We start from the raw sequence: 17,870 nt of genomic DNA, 5'->3' as shown, positions 1-17,870 counted from the left end.
GCCCATCAACTGGAGTGTGCCAGTACCCAGGCACCATGGCAATGGCAGCACAAGAAGTCCACAGCCACAAATAAAAATGGCTGTGCAGGGAACTCATAGTTCTCTTTTCTGCAAGTAAAATATTCCTCAATTGGGTTTTTCAGAGCAGGGTTGTCTGGCTTTGTTTTCTTCTCCCCAGCGGGACAGTGGGAAGATACATTAAACATCCTTCAGGTGTTGCCCACGTTACAGGAATGATGGAATTTTTTTTTAAAAATCAGTTTATCCTCGCGGGGTTGTAAGCTGCATTGTTTGCATAGTCAAGTGGTCCCACTCTGAAAAAAAAAAGCAGCTGGGACAGTGCAGAGAAAATGCCAGGATTCTAATTTACTTTTTAAAGACCCTTGGTCAGAAGTATAGCAATTCAGATATCCCTGTTTGAAACCAGCAGGGAAGATTTGTTAAGGAACAAAAGCTCCAATTAGTATTTTCCACACCCTTTCACAATTTTCTCTCCTGCTTTTGGCTCTGAAACCCTTTATACCAGCCCCTTTGTGCTAGTGAGAGGAGCTGGGAGGGCTCAAGGGGGCTGGGAGTGGGCTGTGCGTTTGAAAAGATGGCACCGGGGCCGTAAGCATGTCATCCTCAGCAAGGGACAAAGTGTCTCCTTCAAAGTCAAGTAGTTCCTAATTGGGCTTGAGCTGAGAAAACGGAGCGGTACCTGTGTTGACGGAGAGGCGAGCCTGGCGGATGAGGACCTGAGGACCGATCGGCGTGGTGGGCTGCAGCCTGTGCAGACCCTTGGCAATCTGAAGAAGTTTGCTGGAGGCATCAATCCAATAGAGGAACCGGTCAATCAGGAACACAATAGCAGTTGCCGTCACGCAGTCCTTGACCATGATGGAGGCTTTCAAATAAACCTGAAAAGAACACCAGTGCCATAGGGCAGCCTGGGAGAAACCTCGCAAAGGCTCAGTGAACCGTCCACAGAAAATATTCAGCTTTAGTAACCCTCTGCCTCACGGTGCTGCCTACGTACCGTTTCAGAACAGATGGGATATCCTTAGCTATTTGCTCTAAGGTGGCTACACAGTTTTACAGCAAGTGAAGTACTGAACATTACGAGAAGCAAAAATTCACTAGCAATTAAAAGGCTGTCTCAAAATTTCTACTCACCTTATAATCTTTATGTTCCTAGGCGTTTATAGAATGGAGAAAGTCTTTGTGGCAGTGATCAGATAGGGTTTATTATAACCGATAATTATGACTATTCCTGATCATATTTTCATTTTTAAGATAGGAAGGTTCCAGCTGTTTATTTTGTTTGAGCAGTAGATGTAAGTCCTAATTTTTTTTTGATCTTTCTAATTGTTGTTTAGTATTTGGAACCGCATAATTTGGTGGTCTGTTAACGAATTTAAATCACGCCCAACAGATTACTAGCAGTAATAACAATTAATTCAAAAGGAGGACATGAGTCTGGAAAGACTGGAAATGGTCACGATAGCCATTGTCCCAGATGGAGCTCAAGCCATCCACTCCTTTGTACACCAGAAACAAGCAAACAGGCCAGGAGTCCAATGTTTTTGCCCTGCAGGTCATCTTTAATGACTATTAAGTCTGTATGAACTCTCTTGGACTCCCACAGCGGTTGAGCCATCACACTGACACGAGGAATCAGCTGGAGCTCCTGAGGTAGCATGCTGTTAAGAGGACAGGAGGCCAGCAAAGACAGCCATGAGGAGGCACAGAGCCTCATCGCGGTTGCGGAAGTCCACATGGACCTGGGGACATCTACCGAAAACCGACCCCTTTCCACGGTGGGCAGGGGTTGGTACTCCTGCCCGGTGGAGCAAGGAGGTGCTCCACACGCTGACATCCAGGAGGTTCCCTTTTTGCAGGTTGGGGATAGGGAAGATGGCATCCAGTCATTGTTTCACTGGAACATCTGCCTGAAATACAGCCATCGGCCGTAAGGAAAGACCCATCTCTTCAGCTGTGGAGCCTCGTGGGTGCCCTGACCTGTCTGGTCTTCATGGCTACCAGCCGTTCAGCAGCTTCACGCTGCCTATGGAGAGCCCGGCTTCCTGCTGCCCAGCCTGGCTCCAACACCTGGGAGCTGGCAATGGTCGAATACTGCTTTGCGGTGCGGTCAGTCACAAGAGGAAAGAAAAAACAGAAAACACCTTAAACCATACAAAGCCTCCTCAGAAAAAGGACGCGTTTCTCATCTCACACATGTCAGCGGTTAACTCCACTCATGACGGAGTAAAAGCAACACAGGGGAGGGATGCTCAGGCCCCACGGCACCATCAGAGGATGAGAGACTGCCAAGAAAACTTTGTCCAAATCCCCACTAAAACATCAAGTCTGACAGCTATCTCCCATTTTCGTCTTAGCACGAGCCTACTTCCCTTGCCTTCCTTGTGTAAACGCACAGGCAGAGCCAGAGAGACAGCAACGTCCACGAACCGCTTCAGACACCGCTCAGGCTTCTTGGACTTCTCCCCAGCCTCATTCCTATTCTCTTTGCTTTTACCTCAGAGTCCCACAATCTGACAACAAGACTCGTTCTTGATTTTGAGCAGCATAACCACCGTCTGAGGTGTGCAGGAGAAAGCCCATGTCAAACCGTTTGGAGAAAAGCCTAGAGCATAACGCACGAAGGCCGGCTTGCAGCACCGATCCGTTGCAAGCATTTGCTAGCTTGTTTGCACTCCAGCGAGGGGGATTTGTACAAATTTCCTTTTTTTCCCTGAGCCCGAGTTGGATTTTCTAAAAGGATGGCACTTGAAAAGGATTCCTGGAGCCGGGCACGCACAGCTCCGCTTGTGCCGGCCAACAATGGAGGAATCCCCCTCTCCAAGCACCTGTAAACTGACACTGCAAACCAGCCATTCGAAATGCTCATCAACAGGCCATATATTTAAGCACAGAGCATCGCCTAATCTATTTTTTTTTCCTCCCCTTCTCCCTTTAATAGATTGGAGCACAAAAGCCTGAGAGAGGGTGACCTACCAAACAAAAGGGCCTTTGAGTTCCTAGGAAAAGTAGACTTGGAGGAGGATGGAAGGAATCCAAGTGGCCCTATTATTTCCACTTGCACTAATTAGACATTTTTCTGTCAGCTATTGAGCACTGCTGAGAGGCCAAACTCACTGAATTCATTTCTAAAGTGTTTACAGAAGTTTGCATCTGTTTGTGTCTCTTCAGGAGGAAAATAAGCACTTCAATAGCATTGTGGAAAATCTAAACGAAGCATCCTATTCTGAAGGGCTTGGCAGTCTTGCAGCTGCATAATTTAACTCTCCGCTCAATGCCGAAACCTCTTGTGTCCCTCTCCAAACCCAAATGGACACAAAATGTAGAAAAGTCAAGCCAGGGAGAGAAACTCGGCTATTTTTTTTTAAAAGGCAGGGCTGCATGCTGTGTGGCACACAGAAACACGGTTCGATGTCAATCTTTGCAATTACGTCCCCCCTGTTCCGAGCAGTACACCGAGAAATTAATACCCGCTCCTTTCATTCCCTGCCAACTCGTGTGGCTGGAAAATTCCTCAGCACCTACAGCTAATGCACCGGCGTGCCGGGCACGCACCCAAACCACGCACAAAGACCCTCCCCATGCCACTCTGAAATGAAGCGGGGGAGCGGCTCCCCGTGACCCAGCCCAGACCCAGGGAAACCCTATTGCCTTCCAAGATGTCACAGCCTACCCCAACACAATCAGAAACTCAGCGCCGCCCGCCGCAGCCGGAGACTTTGTTCTGCGTAGCGGGCTAGCGCCCTAAACAGATTTACTCACTTTCTTTATCGCTTTAAAGCCGGTGTAGGTGCATCTACACAGAGAGAGAGAGAGAGAAAGAGCGAGGTACGTGCCCACTTTGTTTTCACATCTGTGTCCATGATGTGAAATGCGTATGTCTAATTGAGTTTATGACACAAAGGGAACCTCGCGGCTGGGAAGTGGAATCAGGTGGTGAGAGAATTAAATTTGCACCAGATTTCTATACATGGACCATTGGGGAAAATGCAAAACAGCCTTTAGTGAAGGGTTTTTTTCCTTAATGGCGATGAGTGGGAGGGTGTGCTGTTTGCATGGTTTCCTGCATTAGTGGGTTAGCTCCTCCTCACACCGGGGCTGAAGTTTGGGTCCCAGCTTTGGGTTCAAAGCCACGACGCCTCCTTTGCATTGACAATGGGGGCCGCTCCCAAGAGAGGGGAGAAGCTCAGAACCGGGGCCATCTGGCACTAGGACTGGCAGGAAAGCGTCAAAGGGAAATTATTGGTGCATAGTGAATGAGGACGAGGAGGAGGGGAAGAAAATAGGGGAAAATCTTTATGTGGCAGCTGAGGTAAGAGGAATTACAAGCCCAAATAAATGAAATATTTAATCCACTCTCTCTGCCTTCTTTATAAAGTGAGGATCCTAGGCAACCGCGCCCGCCCCAAGCCTGCGGGCTCGGGAGGGTCCCCTTTGGAAAAACGCCTCGGCAAGCGGCGAGGTTAGAAAGCAGGGGCAGGAATCATTTAATTTTCAGAGTGTCCCTGCAGTTTTGCAGACGCTCTGCATTTCTGTGTTTGCTTATATCCATTAAATAAATGAAATATTTATTTCACTCTCTCTGCCCTCTTTATAAAGTGAGGATCCCGGAGGCAACCCCCCACCCCAAGCCTGCGGGCTCGGGAGGGTCCCCTTTGGAAAAACGCCTCGGCAAGCGGCGAGGTTAGAAAGCAGGGGCAGGAATCATTTAATTTTCAGAGTGTCCCTGCAGTTTTGCAGACGCTCTGCATTTCTGTGTTTGCTTATATCCATTCGTCTCAGACTGTTTCAGTCTTTGTTTCATTTGTAACTGCAGTTGAGGTTTAAAATCTTAAAAAAAACCCCAAAATATAAGAGCAGTCAACAAAGAATTTCTAATTCTGTGCACAGGGCAGGAGTTTCAGTGGCATGTACTTCCAGGTGCTTCCAGTTCTCTCCCAAGAGCTGTTCCTAGTTAGCACTTCACTGAACCCTAACAAATTGCCCGGTTTTCTTTCCCCCTACGTTCATCCCCTGTCAGATTAAACACAGAGTCACAACACCAATGGATTTGGCTGAAGTCTTTCACCCTTTTACCCCACGCGCTGTTAGCAAAGCCTGTCTTTCCAAGAGACCAAAGCTGCTGTCACCACACGGGACTTCTCTATCAATCTCTGCCTTTCAGCTGGCAATCAAAGCCCACTCGACAAATAACAAGGAATTAAGCCTCCTACCACCTCTGTGATGGGCAGAAGAAAGCATGTCCGCGAGGTGCAGATGGATACGCTTGAAACACGGGACAGTCAAGTCACACAGTAAATAGCTGCAGACTGAGGAATAAGAAGCTCCTGGACACTTTCCTCTCTGCTCAGAGCAGCGGAGGACCCCGTTTAATGGCTTGAGCTTCTGAAGCTGTTAATTAGCTCAAGTTATTCATCCTGAAGCCAATGGAGAGTTGGGTGTTTATTCAATGGGAGCAGCATTAGGTCCATTATTAGCAGCTCAAAACACCACAGAATGGGTCAGTTTTTTACAACCGACCACATCTTGCTTCACCAACTGAGAAAGTACTAGAGCGAGAATAACCCCCGAGCCCCTCTTTTCTGCAGTTTAACTTGCCACTGATTTCATTTTACTGCTGTTGGGATGTTCCACGTGCTGCTCTCGGCTTCGACCCTCTAACTGAGGGCCACTGCTGCTTGCAGGAAGCAGAGCTCCAGCAGACCGGTGCCTGGAGAGTCCCGCTGGCAGGACCAGCTCCGTCCCTTTCAGGACGGAGAGGGCCTCCCGCAGCCCATCAACGCAAAGCAGAGAGGGCACCATCCCTGATCAAGCTGCTGTTGGCATGTAGCTCTCAGCACTGGGTTGCGGTAATGAAGGGAGTGCACCTACCCGTGGGGGCAAGCGGGAGAACCATCTGTGTGATGAATTTGAGCAGTCTCAGCAGGGAGGAAAGCAGCAGGAGGCTCTGGCTGCTGAACAGCGGCATTTTGGGGCGAGGACAGAAGCAGAACCCTTTAAAGTGCCGAGGAAGCTCCTCGAGGGGGAGTTCCTGGGGGCCTCACGTATCTGACAAGGCAGCAGGGATTTGGGGGACCGCAGCCATCTGCAGGAGTGCCTGTTCTTAATTATTACCAAGGATAGGTGCAACAATCATTTCGTGGTCCTGATCTGTCCTGCTGTGCTCAAGCTCTAGACTATTTATAAACTATTGTGGCAATCCCCTGTGGTACGTTAAAATACTGTGTTGAAGGGGATATTTTAATACTTAAAAATAGCTAAGTGCCAGTGCCAGAACCCGCCCGAGAGGGCGGCATCAAGACCATTATAATCAGCCAAAAATCCAAGAGTCTCTTTCCTAAATCTGTGTCCTCAAAACATCAATCCATTTGAGAAGTAGTTTAATTTGGAAGGAAAGCACAACATAGCAATCTCAGTAATACAACATTTAAAGCCTTTTCCAGGGAGGAAATACTCCATGAAGCTGCATCTGAGAAGGGGAAATCCTACCCATGAGCAAAGTGAACTGACAGCCCTACAGGTAGCCAGGATCAGACTTCCCATTTTTTTATTTGGGGTTCTAAATTCATAAATTCTGCTGTAGTTTTCCCACATAGGCAGCGGAAGACCGAGTGCTTTGCAGCGTTGCGCGCTGGCGGCGTCAGGGCGGTCAGCCTGGAAAGCTGAAGCTCTCCTGCCTGCACCTGATCTCTGATACTTCTCATTTACAAAGCGTCAGGGATTGCACAGCGTAAGGGAGGCTGGGGTGCCACGGATTCCCTCTCCGGCTGAATTCAGCCCACAGCCACAGCTTTCCCTTACATCACTCTCCGTTTCACTGGGATCACCCAAGAAGAGCTCTTATGAGGCAGGTAGCAAAAGGTCAGCCTGAACAACCGAGATCCCAGGGCTATGATTTAGGGCTTTAATTCTCCTGTTACCACATCAACAGTTAGAAGGAGGAGAAAACTAAATCCTCAGCCCCCTCTTTAGTTCTTTTTCAAAGGCTCCCAGCTCTTAAGTGCCACACACACACCTAAGGGTAGTTAGGGCACGTCCCTCAGAATGGTTTCCCTAATGGCAATCCATCAGCACGTAATTAGCCAAGGCCCAGGCAAGGGCTGCGGGGCCTTATTTTCCACTCTTTTCAATATTCCCATTAACTCCCATGAGATTCTGTGCCAGCAGGGCCAGGATCCGCGCTCCCCCATCCACGGCAGGGAGCACGGGGTCAGCCTGCACAGCTCCCTGCAGCGGGTACAGAGGGACCTGCAGGAGCCCTGCTCCTGGGGGCTTTTCCTTTTGTATTCGCACTGTACCTATCCCAGCAGATCCTGGTCCATGGCTCAATGCCTGAGCCTGGATGCAGCAACTAGTGATGCGTACGATAAAAATGAAGTAAAGCCCCACATCATTACAATGGGTTTGCAAACGGGCTCCGATCTTGCAAAAAAATAATTAAAATATTAATGTGGCACGAATCATCCCACAAGAGAACTACTTGTGTGCATAGAGTTGTCCTTCAATGAAACCCACAACAGGGTTTGTGGGATCAAAGCCTGCGTGTACATGGGCATGTTGCCCTCTATTGGCTGGTCACCGAGCGTAAGGCTATTTCCATCCCTTGGGATAGCCAAGATTTGCAGGAAGGGTAACCTTCCTGGCAGCCTCCCTTTCGGATCTGCAGCCCCAGTCCGAACCCCACAGCGCGTGTGGTATTTAGGGAGAAAAAGTAATCCCTCCTTATTTATACTCGCCAGCAAGGATGCTGTTACAGTTCTGATTTTGCTTTGATTTGTTAAAAACAAAAATCCCAGTGCTTCCCAGTTTTTGCTTTGGACACATGTTGGTTGGTTATCACCCTTCAAGTCTTAGCGCAGAGTCCCACCAAAGGGGCGTTCAGGCTGAGTCGGGGGCTGCAGGATGGGCTTGGTTTGCTAGCCGATGGCAGCCGACCGGGAGGCTCTATTAAAACTTGCGAGGAAAACGTGGAAAACGGTATGCTGAGCTTGTTGAACCGGGGTGGCCTTTATATTGGTCGGTGAATCCCCGGCGGGGAGGCGGGGGGGGCGGGGAACCAAATCAAAAAACCCCACCTTCTATAAGATGCAAAGATTTTGTAAAACCAGAAGTGCTGGTTTGCCTCAAGGATTACAGTAAATCTGTTGCCTTAAAATCCCTAGGGAGGTTTAGTAATTTCACATAGTGGAGAGAGGGGGGGGAAAAAAATGATAAGTTTACGTACATTGCCAAAATCTGCCCTGAGCCCTGCTCCGGCAGCAGCGTGGTTCCCATTGAACCGAGGCTGAAGCGGGAGAGCGCTGAGGAAAGCCTGGCTTGCCACTACCCCCTGCCCCCCCCCCAGCTGGTTTTGCCATGCCTTCCTACTGCTTCGGCCAGCGTGCAGAAGTAATGAGCATCCCACAGCAAAGGCGAAGAAGAGCACTTTAAAAGGCTGCAGGTGCAGGTGGCTTTGCTTTCTTGATGTGTCAAACTAGCGTGCAGCCGCCAGCAACGGGTATCCCACTTTTTAAAGTGCAACACTAAGGCAAACCCTTGAAGCCAAAACCTAATCCGCTTACTCACTGTGCTGGTCTCATGGAGCTTTTCAGCCTACTCACAGAGTAAAACATCCTCATGGTGAGCCCTGGTAGCCAGCTCTGCCTCCTCGTAACACCACCAGTGTGTTATGGTAATGAAGTGCCTTTCATTCATGGATCTCAAAGCACTTTCTAAATGTAATGAATTACGGTTTATGAGCTTATTCTAAGCATGGCAAAATAAAATAAACAGAGATGAAAAATTTTAAAGGTTTTTCTGAACAATAAATTGACAAAGACTTATTTTTTTTTCCTCCAGGGAATTAGATTATCCTTCTGTCCCTCATGCCAAAAAAAAAAAAAAAAAAAAGAAGAAAAAAGTTGCTCAGACTTTTATCTTTCCTCATCACACTGTAATCACTTCTCTTCAGCCTCATTTCCCCCCAGCTTTTTATTCAAAGAACTGAAGCAGCCTTTGCTCTGCCTTGAAACTTTATTTAAAAAAAAAAGGGAGGGGGGGGGAAAGGAATGGATGAAGGGGAAAAAAATCCCTTTTCCTGACTAATACTAATAATACAGGTCAAAATGTCAGTCTATCTACAATTAAATGGAAAACAAAAAAGGTTTTCCCTTTTTCCCATGGTACAATGGCACTGGAATATAAATTACCGATGAAGATGAAATAATACTTCAAAGCACATGGGGAAAGGCAGCACAACGTTTACAAAGTATTTTCAACCACAGGATGAAACACTGAAGACAACGGTAACCAATGGACTTCAGGGGGTGTCGGTGAATAGTCTAAAACTAGCATGCGGTAGGATTTTAGGTCCCTATAGTCTATGACCCCATGATATGCTTTGTTTAACAAGGGCAGCTGCAGTTATCAACAGATGTTTCAGCAATAAATAATTGGTATCATCTCAGAAAAGATCCATCTACCTGGGGAGAGGGCATAATGCTGCAAACACTGCTCCACTATTACAGCCACATTAATCTCCCATCTAGCCAGGTCTCTCAGGGAGTTTACTGCAGGTGTTTATCCTGGGAGAGAGCAGACAAACGCTCCAAAGTTAGAGCGCTGCGTGGGGATTGTAAAGGAGGTCAACCTCTGCCATAAATTTCTGTCTAAGGCCACACACACCAAAGAGAAAAAGAAAATAAATACCCAAGAAGCAGCCGCTCCCCGCCCCCCCCTCCGCAAGCAAATTCAGGATCCCTGCGACGTGGGATGCTGGCGAGGGGATGCTGGGGCTGACGCCTCCCAGCCCTGCAGTTGGCTTTTCTGAGCTTCTCATTGCTCAGTGCTATTCAAAGCAATCGTCGTCCTCGAACAAAACTTGCCGGCCTTCCTTGGGCAGGGCTCTCTCCGAAGCAGGTGAAATCTCCTGGCCACCTCGGAGTTAACAGCAGTTTCGCAGCTGGGATTTCAGCAGGGCCAGACCTCCCTGCCCCAAACCCCAGATTTTCAGGCCAGACTGCCCCTTCCCACAAGGAATGGGACTGTGCTGGCTTCAGACATGCACCACAGTAAGAAAAAAAAACCCCAAACCCTCACAAAACTCATCTTTACTTTATGTCTGTCCTGCCAAAGGGATATTCATTAGCCTAGATATTACGTTTACCAGTGAAAAGGGAGTCCTCTATTTGCTACAAGTCATGTCTGACATGCCTCCGAGAAAACGAGAAAAGCAAAAAGCAATCCACATTTCTTGCCGCTTTCTAATCTTTAAGCTCAAACTCATCACCTTACAGGGTGGGATCCCCAAGCACCTTTTGGGTCCTGCAACTCCTTATGCAGCCAAGTATCGTTTACTCACAGGAGAAGTCACATTAAATTGTTGCCTTTCCTGCCTAGGTTTTGGCCAGCTTTGGTCCTCAAAGGGATCCTGTCAAGTAATTTTCTTGAAAAAAGAAAAGCAGGTGACGAATTGTGCAAACCCTACTAAAGTGAGTAATCCTCATTGCCTCCTAGCAGTGCTGAATTACAAGGCACAGCATTCTTGTCAAATTCGTAGGGTTTTTAAAACTTTATGTAAACATTGGGCATTTTCTTACAATGCCAGTTCTTCAGGGAAGAGGTAAACATTACCTTAGTGGAAACAGAAACAGAACTGCCGTGTGAAACCAGAGGAACAGACAAAGCAAGGGCCCAAACTAGTGTGGGCTGAGCATGAAAGTGAGCAGAAACAGCATAAATGCAGTCAAAGTCATCGCTGCATGTTTCAGTGAACGAGGTGGTTGTTCTGCAAGGTGCTCAATGCATAGACAATCTCTATATACCTCTGGGATCACTTCTAGACAGGGCAGAGCCAGTGCCCTCCGCTCCGCAATGTCTTTGTCGTTACTATCTAGGCACTTTTTTCCTTGCACAGTGACAGCCGAACGCCTGGACACACTCAAAACTTTACCACTTGAATCCATTTTATCTTCCCTGCACTGGGAGAGCCCATAAAACTGCAGGTACCAGCAAGGCCTCAAACCAACAGCCTTGCGTGGTGTTGCACAGCCATCCGCCACGAGCTACGTAGCCAACCGACCAGAAGCCTAACCCCGAGGCAGAGCTCCCACTGATCTCACAACCTTGGCTTGGTTGCAGTGGCAGCAGAGGGCAGGACTTTCCTTCCCTTGGAAGATGCAGGGGTGACATGGAGACGAACTGTCTCACGAGGAGGAGGAAACAGTGATTCACACATGTTGCTTCATAGCAACTCTAATGAAAAAAATGGGAAACTATATGGAGCTTCTGGGACCCTCTCTTGTCTGAGGACCGAAACAAATAAGTGTCACAAATCTACTTTGGCTCTTTGGCCTTTGTGAGCAGCCCCATCCCAACACAGACTCGCTCACCTCTGCTTGCCAAGCAGTTCCTCACCAGCTGCTGCCACCGTGCAGAAAAACAAGCCCTTGAACCCACAGGCGATAGTACCTACCAGGGCTCTGCGTACCCTCAAGCACCTCAGTGGGACATTTTACGCAACAGGTGTGTTGAGCTTCATACCAGTAAATCGGGGAGCCTCGTGCTGATCATATCTTGCAGGTTTGTTTTGTCTTCTGGGCCGAGGTCTTGTTTGTATTGCCACTTCTCTGGCACAAAGGGCCACTTCATTTCCTTTGCCTCCTCCAGAAGGGTCCTCAAGTCCTCAGGAAGCAAAGCTGAAAAGGTCAAAGAGCAGGTAAAGATATTGCAGCGGGTTCAGCCGCAACACTTACGACAGAGCACCTACCCTGCAAAAAGCATACCTCCCCTCCCTCTCCGACCTTTTCCCAGTTGCTACCAGCTCTTAGCTCTTACCACCAGCCTCATCGGGAGGGAAGGCAAGCTCGCCTGTCATCCGTTACCCTTGGCTGCTCTGCCCTCCAGGTAAATGGGAGCCATCAGCCATTAAAAAGGCTTTTAGCAGGAAGTCACACCGGCTGGTGGCTGGCTGGGCGTGAAGAGCTACTCCAAGAGAGACAGGAGGAAACCTGTTCCCCCGTGTGAGGAGGGGACTCCTGGCAGAGCAAACGGGGCCAACAGCGCAGAAGACCTGTCCCCCTTCCTCAGGGCTTGCTGGTGACAGTGGCAGAGCCAGCTTGAAAAGCCACATCCAAACTGGGAGATAAACCCGGACCATATAATGCAATTAGACAAAGATTTAAAGGGATATAATGAATAACAAGCATACGCTCTTGAGAATAATTATTTCACTGATGATTCAGTAAAAAAAAAAAGTTGTTGGCCTGAGTTACTCAACCTGCTCTCAAAGCAGTAGCCGAAGACTACAGGACACCCTTTCCCTCAGCACAAGAGAGCTCACTGCTGTAGCGAGACAAAATGGTTTAAGCCACATGCCTGGGAACCGCTGTTAACATGGCAGTGCCCACGGACGCGTGGCAGATACCAGCTGAAGCCTCGCTATGGGATTCCCTGTTTGAAGCTGATGCATCTTCTTTGAAGCCGGCTTAGCCAAGTAATTCACACTAGCTGAGGAGCTGGCCTGAGCTTCTGCATTTCTCTTGCATTTGCAACAGAAGTTAAAAAGAAGTTAAGAGGAGAAGGTGCCCGTGGTCCAGGCGTGCTCCCACCCAGGCACGGCCACCCCGGAGCCACACGGAAACCCCAGTCCTCACACCTTTCACCCGAGGGTTTCCAAACCCTACCCAAAGCACAGCTTCCCTCCCAGCTGGAAAGGCCAAGCACAAAGGAGTCAAAAAACAGATTTTTTTTTTTTTTTTTTTGACGAGGGCGAAGTACTCCCACCTCCCATGCCCGGCCCCTGATCCTCCAGCGACGCAAGGCAAGAGCGCAGTTTGGCCCATGCCCATGCCCTGCTCCCTCCCCGGGCTGGCCCTTCGCTTCCCGTATAACCATCGGCTTCGGTTGGATCTCCAACCTGACCCGACTAAGGATGCAACTGCTCGTCGGAGCACACAGCTAGAGATCTGGGCTTGGATTTGCCCCTTCCTTTCAGCTGCAGCCCACGTTTTAATTTTCCTTGAAACGGGGGTGAAGCTGCAGCCTGAGCGTGCTGTGCTGTGCTAACCACTCGGCCGGGCAGACTCTCTGGCCAATAAAAGTGGATTAACAAGGATTATTGACCAGATGGGGTTAATGGTGATCATCAGCTGCAGACCTAGCCCCTTCTGGCCATTAATCCCCAGAAAAAACCCTGCTCAGAGACCATCATTGCTTTAACGAGGCAATGCAATAAATGTATTACTACGTATTTTTTAATCAGTTCTTTACGGATGACTGTAGAAAATGCACTACATAAAAAGTCCATTTCCTGCTTATATTACAGTGCATTCACCAGTCCGTTTTTCCTAAGAAAAAGTGGCAAGTCAGATATTTAGGGCCCTTTTCCCAAAAGTCACCTTTAAAAAGATATCCCTTTTTCCAACCCACGTTTTCTCACTTGTTGCTGCAGCTCTGGACACGCTCTCCGTTACACATCGCAGCTTCGCGCGCAGCCACGTTTCCCTGCCCTTCTGAAGTGGTGTCTGGAGGGGCTCAGCCCTCCATGCCGTGGCAAGGTGGCCAAGCGGCAGAGCTGGAGGGGAGAGGAGGTCGTGATTCCACCCACACACCTCTCACTGCAAGATCAGCGCAGGAGCAGGGATACCCATCTCATCACAAGGAATGCAAAACGACGGAGAGAGGGTTTTATCCCCCTGTGTAGAAGGACCGAGTTTCCCAAAATCTTTTCCAAAGGAAGATGGGGGGGGGGGCCTGAAGGCACTCACAGCAAGCACATGTTTCCCCATATGATCCCATAGGACTGACATTTTGGGGAGGGATCTAGAGAAAGAGAAATAGGATGCTTACACAGACAGCCTTTCTGTCTCCTTCTCTACCTTCTTCTTCTGTCTTTCCCACACAAACTCACGCTTACTTAACACTAAAACAGGAAAAAAATAATAGTGTCAGCAACTACGAAAATAACCGTTGGGATAACATGGACGTTGGTGTTCTCTCTAAAGTATAAAGGTATTACTGCTGTCCTCTTGTTCCTGTTTTCCATATTATCCTTAATTAAACCTTAATCCCCCTCCTACTTGACGCACTAAAGAACAAAGAACATGGCCAAATTCTTTAATATTGAGCTTTGATTTTTAAAGAGGCATCCTCAGCAGTCACTACTGCCGAGCTGGTTAGAAAAGGAAACCAGGGTAATATTTTCAGAAGGATTTGGCAATCTAGGAGCCTTCAGTCATCTTTGGGGTTGGACATTCGTGTAAGCCTAGCAGGATACCGCTTCGAGCCTCGCTGTGACGTCTAGTTGTCACTGCATGGAAATAAACACAATTAGCGTGTTAATGACAATAAAATGACGTTGTATCACAAGAACATCCACTAGAACCACACCAACCAGTTGGGGAGCTCGTGTGAACAGTCCTGCAGCTTTCAGCTAAAATCCAACTCCCAGGACAAGAGTTTACTCTTGTAACAGATAGCTGTTCTCACTGCTGGCAACATAAATTCATTAATTAACCGAGGTTGCACCAGCACAGAAGTTGATTGGAACGATTTCTAGCCTAAAAAGAAATAAAAAAGCAATCCAGACCCATCTAACACCCATTCTGCCCCCTCAACTAGAGCGAGATAAGGATGCGCTCCTCCTCTCCCCTCTCCCCCCCATTTATATATATTTCGCTTTCAGTTCCTCCTGCGCCTGGTCTGAGAAAGCCGGGGCAAACAAAGGCAGCCCCGGGAGGAGAGGGGGGCGAAGAAACCCCCTCCGCCTCTGCGCTGGGAGGGTCCCCCCGCAGCCGAGAGCCTGCCTTCCCCAGGCAGAGAGCTCCAGCAGTTATTAATGTCGCTGTCACCGCCCCACTGCTGGGTATTTTTCTTTCAGCTGATGGGAACACGGTCCTCGGAAAAGCCTGAGCATCACTTCTGGCTCTGATCGCCCATTTCCTGAAGCAGTTTACCTGGAGGACCATGTCTAATCGAGTGATTATAAGGGCACTGATTTACCTTATCTGGAACTAAACTGATTATTTCTCATACTTTGTGGTATTTAACAGGAGAAAAGGAGGGAGGAGGATGAGGGAAAAAAGCGCTACCTGATTAGGAGTTCAAGAGCCTATTCTAAGGAGCCATAATAAAACTTAAAAGAATTTGTGATGAGGAAACAAAGTACCCTTTGTTGAAAACAAAAAAAGAAGAGAAAAATCTTCCAGTATCCATAACAGAAACCTATACGCCACCATCCACCGCAAACAGACTTAGGTGCTTCAGAAAAAGGCAGCTGACCTCCCAGCAAGAACAAGGATGGTCGGAAAAACATATTCTCAACGGCTCCGCGCTCCGAGACAAACAAAGGATTTTAAAGATCAAATTAACGTTATGGCTGAGTCATTCATGCAAAGCAAAACTAAACATTATTAACACTGAACTGGAAAATGGACAGTACTGCAGATGTGTCATGCAAAGGAAAACCTGCACATAAATAGATTTTGGGGTTTTTTTTGCTAATGCCTTTGTTTTCCCCCCCAGAAATTCCACCTTCATCCTGTACTATATTCTTCCGTACTTGCTGAAGTTGTTTATCTGTGTGGCAGAAAGGAGTACGTAACCTCCCTACCCTGCACCAAAAAGGTGTAATTCAAACAAGTTCAGCAATTCAAACGTGGCTTTTATTTCATGAATAAAAAAGCTGTGGCAATGAAGTTATGTAGCCCTCTGAAAGTCTGAACCTAGAGAAAACCGAACCGAGTGTATTACATCCTTTCATGATTGACAGGAACTGGATTTCCACTGGAATTAAGAAGTAAGAATTATTTTTTTTTTACAAACCACTCTCAAAGGACCACGGCAATACCAAAATAAATGCTGGTTTCCAGCGGGTAATGCCAGCATTAAAACAAATGAAGAACCCTTCTATAACAGCGCTCGCTAAATACTGCTTCCTTTCCCGGTTATTTATTCCAGCCATTAGCCGGCATGGATTTTCCTTTCAAGAGGGATATTGCAAGTTTTTTTTCCTTTGGACACCACTTATAGAGGTCACACACATTTTACAAGATAAAGATTCAGGCAATGAGCTCTTTAATATATTAGGAGAAGCTGACAAACAGAAAAGGCCCTCCCCCAGTTCCTATGAAAGGAGAGGAAATCTGTGCCCTTATTCAGAAGTTGCATCCTTTTTTTTTTCTTTCTTTTTTTCTTAATAACTGAAATTTATGTGCATCAGCAAACTTTTGGGCATTGTTCTTCCCAAACTAAACTGTTCCTTACAGCCTCATGTTTACTGAAGCCTAAAATTAGAACTGACAGCAATTCACTGCAACAAAGTGGACTTCTTTCCCTGCCTGCCTGTAGCCCGCGTCCCATTCATGGCCTCGAAATCCAGGCATCTCTTGACACTCATCTGCCAGGAGAAGAAAAATAGGGCAGGGCTGAGGACCGGCGGCCGCTGCCCGGGCCCGTGGTCCTGCCGCCTCTCCTGGGGACCTCACCTTGGCACCGCCGGTATTCTCGCTCGTCTTCCTCGCCCGTGTCAGCCTTTGCCGACAGGAGCGCGTCCAGAGCTCGCTTGCACTCCTGCAACAGCATGGCCACGGCGTTTTGATTATTCATGAAGGCTGATCCCACTCGGCTGTGAATTGGGTGTCCCCGGGTGCACGGTGATCAATTACTTAAGAGAAGACACGGATTCTAAATGAAAAGGATCCCTTCAAGGCTGAGGTACCTGGCGAACAAAGGAGGGGGAAAATGATTAACTAAAGTATCATCAATTATCTGAAAGGCTCAAGCAGGGAGAAATAATAGGGGAAATACATGAAAATACATGACAGCCTCGGAGGACTTTATTAGAGGAGTGTGCGAAATTACTGCAGGGTCTCGGTGACAAACTGCGAGGCGAACATCTCCGAGGTGCCAGGGAGAAAGGACGGGCTCTTCAATGGAGCCGTGAAACCCCAAGCAGGGAAGTGACTAGCCAGGCTGTGCCGAAGCCCTTTGCACCTGGGAGGCTCAGGCTGTCGCACACTGTTAGCCGGGATTGAATGGCAGAGCTGTGCGTGCTCTGAACTCACAGAGGATGCTGTGTGCATTTACCAGACCACAGGGGCCGTCTCTTTTACCCTGGGGCACAGGAGCACACTGCTCTCTCACCTCCTCTCACGCTAGCCCTGCTCCTGCCACATAACACGGCATCGTACCACAGTTTGGCCGAGGCAGTGGAGCAAAAACGGTCTTTGAAGGAGCCCGCCAGAATGAAAAGTCTTTTTGCTGGTGGAGCTCACCTAGCACAAAGCCTCAGGCCCACAGGACGAGCGCTGGAGTTGATCGCAGCTTCACCAGCTCTGTGACAGACAGAAAGGACTGGGGCTTTCGACCACCTTATCAAACACACACCAGGCTTGTTTTTGTCACAGACGGGTCTCCCACAATCAGACCAGCTCTCAGGAGCCTTTCCAAACCTGATGACCCCTCCTTCCCATCTCCCGCACCGACGCCGTCCCTCTGCCTCCCCAGGCTGCCCACCTCGTGCCCCCACCCTCAGGAAGCGCTCCTGGCACCGGCACTGCCCGGGTGCTGCTGAGCATCCTTCGGGGCAGGGGCCAGGGGCACCCACGAGCACCCATAGCTCAGGGCTGAGGAGATCAGCTGGTAGCAGACAGGCACAGGCTTTGGGTACGCTGTAAAGCAACTCACGCGTGATGTGCAAGGTACCAACGCCAAATCCTTTCCAGTCACTGCAGTAGTTTTGGGGGAAGTCCCTAGTAGCAGAGGTCTGCCAGCGTCTGCTTGGACTACTTCTATCCAAGGCCAGCTCTCTGTACATTCACCCGGCTGTCTGGCCTGCCGTAACCTTTCCACTGCAAGTCCTTCAGGTGCTT

General features: G+C 48.5%; 1 protein-coding gene across 1 annotated transcript in view; it reads right to left on the bottom strand.

The window, feature by feature from the left end:
- Positions 1–16,605, bottom strand: part of ALPK1 (alpha kinase 1) — a 30,667-nt gene extending 14,062 nt beyond the window's left edge. Inside the window, exons 1-3 of the mRNA XM_009282627.1 lie at positions 16,485–16,605; positions 11,542–11,696; positions 701–899 (exon numbers count right to left, since the gene is read on the bottom strand). Of these exons, the coding sequence (XP_009280902.1) occupies positions 701–899; positions 11,542–11,696; positions 16,485–16,605 (475 nt within the window). The remainder of the gene's footprint in view (positions 1–700; positions 900–11,541; positions 11,697–16,484) is intronic.
- Positions 16,606–17,870: the final 1,265 nt, after the last annotated feature.

This window comes from Aptenodytes forsteri, unplaced genomic scaffold (genome assembly GCF_000699145.1).
Source record: "Aptenodytes forsteri isolate BGI_AS27 unplaced genomic scaffold, ASM69914v1 Scaffold326, whole genome shotgun sequence".
Taxonomy (NCBI): Eukaryota; Metazoa; Chordata; class Aves; order Sphenisciformes; family Spheniscidae; genus Aptenodytes; species Aptenodytes forsteri.
Note: the sequence above shows the minus strand (reverse complement) of the source record. Positions and strands in the feature narration are given on the sequence as shown.